Genomic DNA, 16,613 nt, shown 5'->3' on the forward strand with positions numbered 1-16,613 from the left:
GAGACTACGATTTGCGATCGTTCCGACATATTATCATAATCTAAAAATTATGATAATATGTCGGACCAACAGAAAATCATCCTGTTTTACTACAAATAGGGCGAATTTGACAGTTTGCTCATAGATTTAAGTTGGAACATGTTTAAGTGTTACAAATATGCCAAAAAATTGGTTTTGAAAAAAATAAAGGTATATTCTGAAAAAAGATCATACATTAAGGTTTTAAGACAATGCTTTCACGAGTCGTGACCGTAGTCATTTAGAGTAATTGTATATCAAACTTTTGAGGAATTTTATGTTTATAGCTCTAAAGGCCAATCAGAATTGGCAGATAATGTGTGTGGAGTGAGTAGAATCAAACTGGCAACATGCAAGAGGAGTTAATATATAGGCATGAATATTTAAAAAGTCACATCTATATGTGTAAGCAAAATGACAAGACCAAGACAAAGAATTTCATCAGATCAAGACCAATCAAAACTTATGTTTTCTGGATGTTTCATCAACCACTGGTTGACTTCATCAGCAGTGTTGCTGTTTTTAAGTGCTGTGTGATATTGAACCGGCAACTATGGAAGCATCAACCCCTGTGTACAATCCGATGGTTGATGAAACGTCCAGAAAACTTAAGTTTTTGATTGGCCTTGATCTGATGAAATTCTTTATGAAATGGATAATCTACAGACCTGATGAATTTATTCAATGACAAGACCAAGACTATATATGGAAATCATACAAGTTGATCGCTGATAAAACCCACATAGTTCCTGCTTTTAAAAGAGAAACAGAAGACAAGGATTCATTTGTTATTAGAATTTGCTAATGCACATGTTACCCACACAAAAAATGTTATAAATACATTTAGAACAATGATTGTTTATGTCATAATGGTAATGAAACAATCATTTTCAACAGAGAGACTTAGTGTTTTTCCAACTTGTGTGTAATAATCGTGTTAGCATATTTCCAAATAGGTATCATCTTTATACAGTTGAATACAAGTGATTTGCACAGTCGACATCGTTGCAATAAATGCATCAATTTGGGTCTGCTTTGACCATTTTACATACAATACTGAGAGGTGTTTTATGCTGCTGTTAACATACAAGTCCTTTAATTTGTGGTTGGTCACATTTCATTCGAATTGAAAATCATGAAAATGGCACAAAACAACCATAAGAGTTTAGTCATTATTACAAGTTTGATTTTATACATTACAATACATTTAATATGATATGCTTGTTTAATTTTTATTAAAGATGATTTGGCCTTGAGCCTCAATTTTTTCCAATACAATTATACTGATAAATATACAAATATGTTATAATAAATGATATGAGCAATGTTTAACTTAAATTATTTTTCAATAAAAGGCTTATAAATACAGGCCCAAAACACAGTGATTTTCATACTAAACAGGTAAATGTACAGGGCATTGCTTTATTTTTTTTCTTTTGTTAGGATTTTTAGGGGGATGTCCCCCCTTGCAAATTTTTAGGGGGGCATGTCCTCCCCTTCTGCTGTCTATGATTCACAGAGCAGTTAGGCAAATAAATTTGCACAAAATATCCCTGTATTTGGCTTTAATGTGTTAGCAAAATGTACAGCCATAAGCCTAATTGTTCATCTTCACATTTTCTTGTAAATTATGCTGTCATAATTATCACACAATCATAAAAATCTCCTTTGTGTCTGGATAAATGCAAACATTTTCTAACACTTGTTATTACTGCTAACTATTCATAACAAAACCAGTTATCATTTTATTACAGTTTATATTATTCTTATTTACAAGATAATCTGAGTTTGAATTGAAACTGGTGGGTTTTTTTTACTACATATGATACAGGTTAACACAATAAGTCCACATCAATCATATTCACCTTGCAATATATACCAGAGTACAAATGTATGACTTGGGTTAATGTTTAAGTACAGTTTGAAGAGGAGACACATTCGTCCATGCCGAATTCAAGATTTTTTCAATACTTACAAACACTAGGATGGATTCTTTCACTAAGTGATGAAATATGTTTTATTATTTCCTCCCATTTTTTCATGATTTAAAAATCACTTTTTCACTCTGTTCAACTCTAAAAAGTCATGGCGCTCAAGATAGCTAAAACAAAATATTGTATGAATGCGAAATATTGTGATTGCATGCAAGATGCATGTAACATAGCATAAACTTATCACAAACCGTCTATCAAAAGATCCCTCGACGAGTCGACGTCTCAGTTCTGTGATCCCGTCACAGGTCACTGACCAATCGCCGCCAAAAAATGAGACAGCTTGAGGAAGCATCCAGGATAGGATGTGAAACATCGCCAGTCAAAAATAGTAAGACCAGTTTTTAATTTTAATTATCAATTTGATATTTTATATACCTGGATTACTGAAAATATACACAAATATATAGCATAAACTTGCGTGTATGTCCAACGCAGTCAAGTCACATTCGATATGTTGTTGATGCCAGCAAATGTGTGTAAACAAAATATTTGAAATGCAACTCAGATTTTATTTTAATTGTTTTGGATTCATTGTTGTAAATTATGTAAATTACGCCCACACACCAGATAAGTTTTAATACCAGAATGCATTGTGAGTTGATCATGCCATTCATCTTTGTTCAGCAAAATGATTGCAATCCTTAAAATTTTAATATTATAGATTTCAAACTCTATAGATCGAGAATCAAAGAGGATCATTATCACTGGCCATTACTTGGGTTACCGTACCGGTAACCAGGGAAGCTGTGAAGTATTCAAAAGTCTAAGAATATTGTAATGACTGGGAGTGAAGTTTGATCTTCAATTGGTACTTCAAGGGTTTACAGTGTTGTGAGCTTACATATTTTTAAATTGTCTTGTATCTTGTAATCAAGAAGCAAAATAAACTGATATAAAAATAGTTGTAACCAGGAAAGCTGTGAACTATAATGCGAGAAGTTGCGGGTTTGAATCTTGGCTGTGGTTAGTATGCTCTTGTGTAAAATTGAGTTAGCTTGAAATTCCCCTGCTGATTGTCTGGTTGTAACCGGTATGAAATTCGGGAAGCTGATCCTGGCTGCAAAGGTCGATTGTGGAATGTCTAGGGTGTGCACTTCTTAGCTGCAAGTCCCTGTGTTTGTTTAATGGTTTGTGGAATGATATGAGGCTGTAGTGGTCAGCGACAACCTGTAAAGTGTGCTGAGGCTTGTGAATCAATGTCTAGGTGTTGTACCTGTGCGTAGCTCACTATAAATCAATAATTTCTCGCAGCTCATTCTTTTGTTTTGTAACATGTGCATATTTGTCCTTAGCAAAGCGTTTATACTGAAAGTTAGCATCTTCTGGAAGCAATTTGGCCAATTCTTGTAAGTAGTTATACTGAAAGTTAGCATCTTCTGGAAGCAATTTGGCCAATTCTTGTAAGTAGTTGGTAAAAACTAGTTGTTGATTTTGATTTCTTGGAAGTGTTTCTTTCCATGTAGTAAAACAGTTGTAAAATTCTCTCCAATCCTGAAGAATTTCACATTTTACCCTGCCACTCTTATGGAGGTTTTTGAGGCCCTCCTTCATGATATCAAGGTCTGACCTGTAAATCTGTGGAAAAAACACGTATAAATGAGTATCCAAATACTCTGATAATTCGATTAGCCTGTCAGCACATGTTTTTTTTGTTTCAGAATTAGCGGTATTACAAGGTGAATATGATTGGTATATGATCACTTTGTCACCTGTTGCAATTTTTTCTTTGATTTCATCTCGTTTTTTCCAAAGATTCTGCTCAGCATGGAATGGTGTGTTATCAAACATCTGTGTGTAGGCTCCTTCCTTTGTTCGAATGTATAACAAAAGATATGTCTCATGTGACCACTCCCAGTATTGTCCATTCATCAGGAAGTGCTTTAGGATCCATTCCGGATCTGAAAAGTAAAACATCATGTTACCAGAATTACAGGATGTGTTTTGATTTATGCATGTGTTTCAATACCAATAGATGAGGTGACATGTGTTTACATTTGATACGCCCTCTGTTGGTCTGTGATCAAAACTGTCAGGCAAAAAACACTATAGTTTACATGGAAGAAGTTGATTTTTATTCATTAACTTTGGTTTCAAAGCAAATAATACAAAAATGGTATCAATCTTGTTTATAAATGCATCAAGCTATATACATAATATCACACAAAACTTCAAAGGTTTTTAAAAGTTGAGTTTTAAAGAGATTTATGTGGTCTGTCATAGACACTTCTGTGTTATTTTGCCTGACTTGAAACAACAGAGGGCAGTCTGAATGTAAACATGTGACATCTTAGGTCACCTCATCTATACATTAGTAATTATGCCTTTTGTTTTACAGAATATCCGAATTGGTCAATACTTCAATAAACATTTACTCCGAATTTCAAATGATGATCTTATATCTTAGCAATGTTCAATATTTTGTTTTCTTATTTTGTTCATTTTGGTTTTGTGTGTTTTGTTGGTGGGGTTGTTTTGTTTACATGTGTAGGTCATCCTAAGGAGAATGGTCTAATGATTTGTGTGTGTATCAGTGTGTTTACACACAGGTTTTCCTCCTACATTGTAAGCTTGGACCTCTTCTCATATATTCTTGTCTTGTCTTAGCTGGTTCACCTCACTGTGTTATAGCTGCATTAAATTGTGCTGCTCAACAGAGCCTTAAGATCCATTGGGAGTATATTAAGTTGCATATATTATAAATCTCTGTATTCCGAGTGAGACAGCTTTAGCTGAACATTTATTGATTCTTAAACCAAAATGAATTAAGCACACATATTACAATATATGTAAAAAACACATTTGTGTACATCCATATCAAAACGATGCACTTGTCGGCTGCTACATGTGTCTCATTTCACAAAATAGCTAGGAATAATATCAGACTCATCTCCGAAGTGGAGGTCACTTCAAATCATCCCAAGTCACATGGTTTAGGAATACAGGTCATTCCTTATATAATTTGACTTGAGGATGATTTGAAGTGACCTACACTTGATTTGAGTCTGGTATTTATTCCTAGCTAGTTTGTGAAATGAGACACATGCAGCAGCCGACAAGTGCATCGTTTTGATATGGATGTACACATTTAAAGTTGATTTATTTAGGACTTTTATATATTTTTATTTCCATAATAAAAAGAAACCTGAGACACAGGTTTTAATTTTAAACAGATTGATTACTGACATGTTTTTCAAATGAGATTGAGTAATTGAAATGACATGCAATAAGACAAATTAGAGGGCCTTATATATTTGCACACATATATGGCTATACCCGCATCTTTATAGAGGGCCCTTAAAATATATTTGACATATGGGACTCAAGTACCCCTCCCAAAATATAATTCTCATGAGCTATCAGTATACAAACAGTTGATACATGCTTTTAAACTTTTTTGCACACATATTTCTTCCTAGAACCCTTGGAATTTAACCTCTGGAAACTGGGGTTGGGACTACCCAAAAGCACATCTAATCTAGGCACATCAGCAAATGCAATTGACAATGAACTGCTGCATGTTGAATGACCAGCCCTCTTTTACATGGTCTAATAAATGATTAAAATTAATAAAAACATTTTGTTCAGCATTATTTTACATTTGCTGTTGGATTTATGCAGGGGTTCTGACTTGGATCATTTCTTTCTTGAGCAAACAAGTTGTTTTTAAAACAATCATGTTCAATTGAGGTACTGCATGCAGTACCTCAATTGAACATAATTTCTACTCACCTTTGTGTGGGGCCACCTTAATTACGAACCATGAAATTCTAGTTTTAAAGTTAGTTAGTAATTTATACTTCAATTTATTTATCATACATTCCATTGTATATACGCGTGTCATGATTGTAATATCCTTGATATCATATATGTGACACGATCAAGGGAAATTACTGTTTATCAGAGTTTTAAAGCAACTTTACCTTACATTATTGCTTGTAGTACATCAAGTTGTGTCAATTTTGTTCATATTTCATTATAAGTGGAGAAAACGTAAAACTGAAAGCACAAAGCGGTAAACCTAATCATTGTGTTTCTTTATTGCCATGCTAGTGAGAGCTCTGTCAACTTGTCTGCCAACTAGGCTACACCTTTAGGATAGCCTCTAGCCTTGCGTTCTGCAGTTCTAGTTGTGAGGGCTTCAGGCGAGGAGCATATCTTGTTAAGACAGAAAGCCAGGCTGTATGATAGATGACCATTAAAGGAACTGATAGGTATCAGTGGTTTTGGGAGTAGATATAAGATCCATGTAGCTTTCCATCCTTGATGGAAACAAGAACATTGAGCAAGAGCATTTTGTGTGTGGGAGATTCCAAAGTAAATTCTGATCCTTCCCAATGGGAAACTCGGCAGAAATAGACAAAGCTACACGAACGCCAAACTGGTAAAACCAGTCAAACAAGCAGATTTTTTTTTTTAATTTTTTAAAAAGTTTTTAACTGTTTTTCCTACCCTTGCACAAACTCTAACCCCACCCCCAAACCTTGCTACATGTATACAAACCCACCCAAGCCCAACTAGCCAAACACCCTTGCCCCAACCCAAAAAAGGAAATTAGGGGTGAAATTGATTTGACCCCAAAATCGGATCTATATTTAGCTTAGTTTTAAACTTGGTAAATGCATGAATACTAGTATATTAATAAAGTTTCGCCTCATCTCATCAAAATGGCACTTTTTATGGCTAATTATAGGAAGGAGAAACCTTTTCACATAATTTTGGAAATTAAAAAAAAAATCTAAAATTCTAAAAATACCCAAAAAATACATTCGAGTGCAAAAGCTTTTTTCTTCTGGGTAAGAATTTTTTTCTTACATGCAACAGCTTTTTTCTTGCAGGTTAGAAATTTGATAAATAGGCCCATGCATGCATTTTGTATATGATGACCTATTTATCAAATTTCTAACCTGCAAAAAAAAAAAGCTGTTGCATGTAAGAAAAAAATTCTTACCCAGAAGAAAAAAGCTTTTGCACTTGAATGTATTTTTTGGTATTTTTAGAATTTTAGAAAAAATTTTAAATTTCCAAAATTATTTGAAAGGTTTCTCTTTATTTTGTTAGCGATAAAATAACAATTTCGATGAAATGAGGCAAAATAAAGTAATTAAAACGTTAACATATTCATGCATTATAAAACATTAAATATCTAGGTCCGATTTTCAGGTGAAATCAATTTCTCCCCTAATTCCCTTTTGGGGGTAAGCGCAAGGGTTTTGGATTATGTTCAAGGTTAGTTGGGCTTGGGAGGGTGTATGTAGTAAGGTTTGGGGTGGGTTAGAGTTTGTGTAAGGGTAGGAAAAGTGTACTTTTTCACTGTTTCTGAATTTTGAAACATGCTTAGCAAGTGGACTAAAAATGATACAAATCATTTGTTTTGTCATACATTGCAACAGTATGCTCAAATAGCATAATATCGGTGATTAAATATATACATTGAACAGCCATATTTAGCATGGCGGCCATCTTGGAAAAATGGCAAAAAATTGAAAAATAAAGCCCTGCCTCCTCCTTTTTTGAAAAAGTCCGGACGAGAAACTTGTTTCTTTTTTACTTGGCCTAATGTCAAGGATAATCAATCACATAGGTTGCCTACTTAGACAATGTTAAGTTTATTGTCATTAATGTTCAATAACTAAACATTATCCATAGACATCATACTCTAAACATTTTACAAAGTTTAGGCAAGAACATGTTTAGAAAAGTGTTTAAATGCTAAACACTGTTTTTCCCACAAACTTGGTAAAATGGTTCTTGAAAAATTACTTTTTTATAATATATAGAATTGGTACCTATACCGGTATTCAATGACAGCGTGCGAATCATTCAAAACAGAGGCAAATGCAAACAAGGGTATAACGTTAATATTGACGTTGCGTCATTGGAATCTGACATTGACAATGACAATCAGCTTGGCGGGCTCTGATTTGTCACGGTTCTGTTAAAATTGATGACCAAAATAATCAAGGTCGGACTGACATGAACATGAAAAAACAAAATATTTCAGGTTGTGAATTCTTACGTCAATATTAATGTACGCGTACGCCATGCACTCAAAGTCGCTCAATTCAAAGTCACTCTGTACTCGTTATACCGTGACTGCAATCAATCAATTGATTTATTTGGCGTATGCGTAGACGTTAGCATTGGCGTAAGAAATCGCATTGAACCTCTCAGGTATGATTTCATTTCATTTCATTTCATTTTATTTTATTTGCCAGAAAATACATAATACAGAAACAAAAATTCATACAATATAAAAGTACAATACATACAATCATGATAAAATACATTAAAAAAATGAAAATAATGAGGGAAATCGATTTTAATTTAAATACAATCATTAAATTTAATTAAACAATAAATTGACATTCCTACCACTAAAATATCAACAGCAAAAAAAGGGGGGAGCATCTGGGTGAGGTGTGTAGAAGAACAGGATACAAGTCAAGAACACAGGGACGATCAAAAACGAGAGTGCCCTGGCAGGGAAGACCAAATAGTAGCAAATGCCACTTTCGAAGTGGTCAACCTAAAAAGCACTCCAATAAAATGATGTTTAACATTTTTAACATGTTTGTTTACTTTGTTACTTTCCAAAATCTGAAGGTTATCCGATCCACAGGTTCATTTTGTTTGACAAATCTAAGGGCTCAATATTAATTTTTGAAAACATTTCGTTAATAATTCGAGAGCCGCAGTCCTTTAAATTATTCCTACAGTGTGTTCGATAAAAACGAAGATAGGCCTAATTGTTCAATGGTTTGTATAGTTTTATGTATGTTAAGATCGCAAAACACGGAGGATTAGTATAAATTCTAGTCATTCAGAATAATGAAACATTAATTGAATGAATACCCGGGAATGAATGATGAATGTGATTGTTAATAATCTCAATTCTGAAAACTTGAAGAATCCGAAAGAGAATACCTTTGGAATAGGGGGCCTACAAAACATTTTAGAGTAATGCAGTCTGTCTATTGATAGTCAAGAAATGGCGACCGGTATTGGTATTGGTAGCCTAGACTTTGCATTAATGAAATGAGTAAAAGACGAAATCTGCTTTTTGCAAACTATCTGCAGTTGCGTCACCAGATAGGTGAGGTCTGCTTGGTTTCTGTTGACAAGGGGCAGTCTTCAGTAAACGGCTCTTTTCAGGGCAACGGCAAACCTTGAAATTTAGCAGATAGACAAACTCTGTTTGTTAGCTCTATTGACAAGGGACAGCTCTTTTCAGAGTCACCAGTTGGCAAGGGGGCGGCATACATGTCCCATTCTTAGGTACTTTGTCCTGAAGAAGTCAGAGCTACTCCTGACGTAAGCTTAACAGTTCTAAACTTACTGTTATCAACTCCCGTCGTAATAGCCTATCCCACAATTTATAAAGAACATTTATACAGATTTCACTGGCATCACTTTAATTGTATTATAGCGATACCTAATTAAACACAAAAGAGTGTTGGACTTAATTTTAATTTTCCTTGATAATCATTGATCAGTATGTTCACGCACGATTTAAAAATGATTTACAAAATATATACAATGAATAAAAGTGCAAAAAGGGCCAAACATTTGTAACAACTTAACGCCCATTTTCTTATCTGGTATAGGAATCATTCGCATAATTCGATTATACAAATTCAAATATGGATACCTTCCTCAAATATAAACGAGAGACGAAAATGAACCCTAATGTTATGCATTATTTTGTCTGTTCCATAAAATTTAAAATTGTACCGATTTTGACATAATAATGTTCTCACATATTTATGTTATATTATACATGCTACACAACATATGCTGTTGATTCATGGTTTACCCGTACAATTTCCCCTACATCTTGGAGTGAATTACGCATATTCCTCTAAATCTTGCATATTGCGGAAATTGCCCGCCCGCCCACTGTTACTCCCCTTTCCTGCTCAGTGCGTCTCCTCTGTAACTCCCCTTTTCCTAGCTTCCCGAACTTGTTTCCCATTTTGTATGTTGTTAACCATATTTTCCGTTGCATTTTGTGTCTATTATTTGCATATTTTAACACATTTTTAGCATGTCGATGCATTCTGCATGCATGCAATTTACATCACTGCGTGAACAACACAGGTTTACTAAATGGGAAAGTTGATATGGGTTTAAAAAATCACTATGCTAAAGAATCCTTTCAAGAAGGTGCCAAAACAGCGGGTTAGGTACACTTTTAGAAAAAGATTCCAAAGGTTGTTTTCCCTCTTAGGAAATCGCTTGACCATGGCGGTTCTTAAAATAAACCATCTTTGGGCTTTCTGAAGAACTTTTTTTTGTTCTCTAGACATGCTATGAAGAGGCTGCAGAATCTATGGTTCTCGAATTTTCAGGAACCCTTTTGAGGGTACAATATCATGTTAGCGTTCTCTCAGGAGGACATTTTAAAACCCTTCTGGAACATTCCCCCTAAATAAAATGTGGACATAGCATTTATGTAACGGAGAAACAGAAGCGTGTAAAAAACGCTCCCCTGTGCAACTCCGCTTCCAAATCCGCAGTTTTGTTATTCAGCTTGATCTCTATACCGCCACCGGACTGGTTCAAACCTTTTATCAGTTTTGTGCTGAAAATGAAGCTACATATTTGTGAAGCAGCTGTATAGGTAACATGCAGAGATAGGTGTAGCATATATTTAGCAGTATGACACCAACGAACTAAAAAAAGCTAAATAAAAAAAAGATAGAAAAAGAAACAGACAATCCTGCCGTTTGCCTTTAGAATTTAACTATTTTATCACGACATTTTAAAGCCCGTAAAACTTTCATAGTAAACTTTTAATGGTACAATTGACAACATTTTTATAACTGAATATCATCATTCGCATACATGTCAAAAGTCCAAAAGTTGATTGACAGTTTCGTACACATCTGTATATCATAACCGTATCATTGCAGTCATTTTAATTTTATAAATACCTTCAAAGATAAAAATGTAAATGTGCTCAAATTAAAAAGGAATTATGGATTTGGACTTCATTGACAAAATTGACAACTTAAAATTGTTTGGTAAGCAGTGCTAAGCACCTACTTATCTCCTCATCTATACCTCTTCATGATCTTTGAACCTGCTCGGTATCTGGTTTTTAAATTTAAGATTTTGAATTGGAGTCTTCGTGGTTCGAGTTGTATTTTTGCCTGAATGTTAAATGGTTTCTCTCCCCCCACAAGCCCCAAGTACATGTGATGGGGAAAAATCTTCTTCATCATGCGCATAATATCAGCATCAATACCAATTACATTATCATCAATAACACCATGAATACTATACGCTGGCGAAGTTACGTAATAATCGGATTAACTACCATAGCAATAGGTGAAAACAATTTTTGAATATACCGCGCTGCACTGATACTTTCACGGGGTACCTCTGCATTGAACCATATCATGCTGATCACTTGTGCCTGTAAGATTAGTATCTTTGAAAAGACCAGTATTGTGTTCAATCTATGATTGCAGACATACACAGGTGATTAGTTCAATCTGCTTGTAGTGCAGCGCGATATGTTCAAAATTGTTTTCACCTATTGCTATGGTAGTTAATCGGATTTATTACGTAACTTCGCCAGCGTATATGCATATCATTATCATCATCGTCGATCTCTACATCATAATCAATATAAATATTATCACATCAATGCAAAATCTTCATTAACATCAATATCATCATCGTTGATTCATTTTTATCATCGATTCATCATCACCATCATCACCTAATCATCTTCGTCGTCATCGCCAACATCATCAATCAATCAATCAATATTTTATTAACATTCACCAAACAAACTGGTATAGTTAATATTTACAAATACAAATATTTACAATTGAAATTGTAATATTAAAGTTACAAGTACAAATATTTACAATTATAAAAGAAATATAAATTAGTCTTATTAATAATAATAGACAATATTAATAGTGGCGCTCAAGTCCACGTTGCATTGAGCCTATAGAATGAAAATATGACAGGGGGTCGCTGCTCTAAGCCCAAATGGGAACTTTGTTATTATCTATAAGTCCATGTTCGTTCGTGAATCAAAAGCTGATTTGACGAATTTGGTTATTGGAGTAATACTGTCAAAATCACTTGCACTCATTATAAGTTTGAAAATGTCAGTGTCTACCATACCATCTATATCATACATTTCATGTATTGTAGATAATAAATATTGGCGAGGGTTGGTATAGAAAGGACATATCATTACAAAATGAAATTCATCCTCCACCTTATTTAAATTACAAAGTGTACAAATTCTATTCTCTGGATTAATTTTTGGAGAGAAGTGACGCCCCTTTTCGATCATGAGATTATGTGCGCTTATTCTTAATCTACCAAAAAACGTTTCAAAACGTAAAAAGCGGCCAAAGTTTAAAAAATCTTTCCTGTGTGGCTTTTCACCCTTTTTAAAACTTGGTCCCATTTAGTAAAGTAGTATTAACATGAAGAATGAGTCCTAATTTTTACATGCAACAATGTACTCTTATAGGTTTAAGACTGTTCGAAAGCGGTGCAATATGACGTAGGCTACCGTATGTATTATCAAAAACATTTCAAGGTTTATGTTTTATTATATTGCGTGATCATAAAGAGTAGTAGAGTATTATATATACTTAGCAAATTGACTGTGTGTCAACCTGCTACATATAGGCCCTACATCTGTACATAAGGCGCAGAATCGCACATGACGATGAAGAATTTAACAAAGTGAGTATTTGCTACAAAATACATAACGTCTATACGGAAAAAAACTTCAATTACGCACGAACATTAATTCATTTGCTCTACAAAATAAACATTGACAACTAAGAAAACCAACAAGTAGCCTATAGATGACTTCGTATGGGTCTTTAAAAACTTTCATAAATGGGACCAAGTTTAAAAAAGGGTGAAAAGCCACACAGGAAAGATTTTTTAAACTTTGGCCGCTTTTTACGTTTTGAAACGTTTTTTGGTAGATATTAATTCTTTTTTGAGGTAAAAAATATTGCGCGCTAAGTGGTTCTTTGTAGCCATGCGAGGTGAACTAGTTGGATATCCATATTTCGCGGTTAATGGTGCTTTGTAGCCCTGCGGGGCAAACTAGTTGGATATCCATATTTCGGGGTGAGTGGTTTTTGAAGCTCCGAGGGCAAACTAGTTGGATATCCATATTTCGCGGTTAGCGGTTCTTTGTAACCCTGCGGGGCAAACTAGCTGGATATCCATATTTCGCGGTTAGCGGTTCTTTGTAGCCCTGCGGGGCATACTAGTTGGATATCCATATTTCGCGGTTTGTGGTTCTAGTGGTTTTAACGACCCGTAACCACCCCAGTCAGCTGCATACCGCATCCAGCTATTTTAATTATCAAAATACTAGTTTTTTAATGCTATGGGGTAACAGAATTATTAAAAAAATTAATAGCTGAACCCAATAGTTCAGCCAAGGACTGGAAACGACATATTGATGACTTTATATAGAGTGTATTCAATAAACCCAAAGCGGAACAAGAGTTGCTAAGTAACCGCTATCCGAACCATAAACACACATGCATGATCAGACAACGAGTATTCAATTTCCTCATAGCATCCCACGTTGTACACACGTCAGTCGAATTTGGCGGTGTTGGTTTGTTAGCCCTCCAAGTTATAACATCGTTCACTTTGTGTTGAACATTGTATGTGGGCCTCGCTGTAATAACATAAAGATCAGCATGATCAGTGTGGTATCACAGAGCAGACCCTTGAGAGGGTCTGCTCATTTGGCTCATTGCATGGCAGTCGGACTCGCCATTGTATTTGATCATTTGTGTATGGAGAGCAATGGCGACCCGTCATTGTATTTGTTCATGTGTGTATGGAGAGCCACTCTTGGAGCCCATGGGACTTAGGCTAGGTCCTCAGGTAGAGTCAGACGCTGTATGTACTAGAAACGCCCATTCTTGATTCTGCGTTCATTCAATGTTAGCATTAAAGGGGCATTTCGTGATCCACAGCCTCATCCCCCACTTTTCTCAAAAAAGTTGAGATTTTTATATCACTGGAAACCTCTGGCTACATAATGTTTATGTACAAAATATTTCTTGCAGATTAATTCGTTTTGCAAAGATATCGTGAAATTTGTATTTCGTTTTGGTGCATCAGAACGAAAATACAACGCATTGTCTATGGAGCAGTGTAATACACATAATCATGCATAACTCGCAAACGCAAAATCGGAATCAACTGAAATTTTGGGAATAGGCTTTTTCGTGGATATGTACTGAAAAATGTCATAAAAAGAGGATGCTAGGATCACGAAACACTCCTTTAAATTTGTATTGCCCGGCGGCCCCGCGTAATGGAAAAACCTGAATTTGTTACATAAAAAGAAATTAAAATTAAAAAAAGCAAGGTTCCACCTGAGTACATATTAAATTGGTGTAGAAATTGTTTTCAAATATATATATGAATTTAGACAAACATACGGGATATAATGAACCTTTGACATGACGCCATGATGACATGATTTTATTAGTCGTTTTGTATATCATAATACCAGTATTTGTAATTTTATATTATATAGAACTAATATTTTGCATCATAAATGCGCAGTTCATATGCACAGACGATTACTAATCTTCAAGACTTCAAAATAACATGTTACTAAGCAGGTAATAGGTGCTGGCCTTGTCCTATTGTACTTGTTCATGTGTGTATGGAGAGCTCACTGACCTGTTAATAGAGATCAATGGGATAGCTTCTTTATGGGGCACTTCTCCATCGGTTTCAGGGCGCAGTTCATTGAACTCAGCGGGATTCTATTGCAAGTGCTTTTATATTATTACAAAACGGATCGTGGTTATTGCCTTGACAAATCTAATACATAATTCATACCAGGGATTAATAAATCCAGGGGTGCGGACATTTCATTGGTCGCAAACCACCGGGATTCGATACAAGTTTGCGTTGTAAATGAATGCGTGAATAAGAGTGTCATCCCCTTGGCGCGATATTTGATTTCTGAAAATACTCAAGTTGCCGTTCAAAATGCCTAAAATCATCAAGATATTGCAATACTGTCTAAAGTGATGTAAAATTGTGGCAAATTTGTATGATTTATCGCACATAATTTCTGCGTAGCGTGGAGAATCATTTACATAGGATTTTGGAGAAAAAATGTGATAATTTTAGGGAAATATAGAATGGCGGAAGAAACAAATAAAACATTTTCCTGGAATGTGTAGACCATACTCTTTCTGTTCCTATTGATTTGGATACTGAAATAATTCTTAAAATGAAGCTGTTGGGTGATTTATGTTGGCGTTTCTAGAGTGTGTCATTATTGGCAAACATCTAGGGATATTGTTGAGAGGGCACTCGATTCACGAGATTTCTTTTGCAAGAACGTCAAAATAGCACGAATTTTGTTGGTTTGCGACTGAAGAGTGTCCGCACTATAGATTTCTGCCATGCAAATTAGCTAGTGTCAGTGGGTAAGAAAGTGGCATCTTTTGAATCGTTAAGACAAGCCACATAATCTTATGTAAAACTCTGCTGGGTGTTTCGATCATGTATTATGCGTGTTTGGTCAAGTGAGGGTAATTTGTAAAGCATCAACTTGTGAACAAGTCATAGGGGGGATATTTGGGTGCATTGGGCACTTATGGGTTGGGTATAATAGATTTCTATGTATACAATTAAGTCTGATATATTTTCGATGGAATATATATTTTCACTTGAAAAGTTAGTAGTTTTCATAATTGCAATTTCTGAATATTATATAAAAGGTGAGAATAAGACTGTAAATGTAAGAGTATGGGATAATTTTGATCCATACTGCAGTTACTGTCCGTTTTCCTATACACAATACACAGTGCTCTCACCATTGACGTGTGACCTCAACAAATGATGTATGTTGGGAGAATGGACACTTGCCTAGTTAACATCACTGTGTGAAAAATAACCAGCCAATATTTTATTTATTCTCCAAAACTTCTAGCAAATATATTTCTCTAACATGACCTAAAATTACAGCTAGGTTAGATGTTCAGAAATGGTCGCACTTTTGTAAAATATGAGTGAGGGCAAGGCATAGCTAGCCAACTCCCCGTGTTAATTGAATGGAGATTTGACCGAAAATATTGGTATCGGACCGCTCACTTCTGAAGGATGCCACAAAAAACGGTAAAAGCTACATTTAAATTATTCTAAATAGGTTCTAGAAAATAAAGTTTTGTAACATGTCCTAAATTTTAGCTAATTTAGATGTTTGGAGAGGGTCGCACTTTTGTGTTTTTAGGAAGGATATGTAAACGACAGAGAACACCCAAAATATGAAGAAATTATTTCCATACCGTGTTAAGTCAACAATCATTATGTTGCTCATTTTGAAGAATGCTGGTTAACAAAAAGCAGGTCTTTGTGTCATTTCGTGAACAATGGTACACATACCATTGTTTCCTTTCGTTTCCTTTATAATCGGTTACCCAACTGAAGCTGTAATACCAGCTTTATTGCGATGTCGCACATTGAAAACAGACACTTGTACACAACCAGAGAAGATCTGATTTAATCAGTTGAGCTGCTTCAATGAGTGTTATCTTGGTTTAATAGCTTTTAATGGGGTTT

The 16,613-nt window shown here is 34.9% G+C and overlaps 1 protein-coding gene across 1 annotated transcript in view; it reads right to left on the reverse strand.

The window, feature by feature from the left end:
- Window positions 1–1,986: 1,986 nt before the first annotated feature.
- Window positions 1,987–16,613, reverse strand: part of LOC140142922 (uncharacterized) — an 85,558-nt gene continuing 70,931 nt past the window's right edge. Inside the window, exon 11 of the mRNA XM_072164950.1 lies at window positions 1,987–3,910. Within this exon, the coding sequence (XP_072021051.1) occupies window positions 3,240–3,910 (671 nt within the window). The 3' untranslated portion in view covers window positions 1,987–3,239. The remainder of the gene's footprint in view (window positions 3,911–16,613) is intronic.

The sequence above is a fragment of the Amphiura filiformis genome, chromosome 20 (assembly GCF_039555335.1).
Source record: "Amphiura filiformis chromosome 20, Afil_fr2py, whole genome shotgun sequence".
Lineage (NCBI taxonomy): Eukaryota > Metazoa > Echinodermata > Ophiuroidea > Amphilepidida > Amphiuridae > Amphiura > Amphiura filiformis.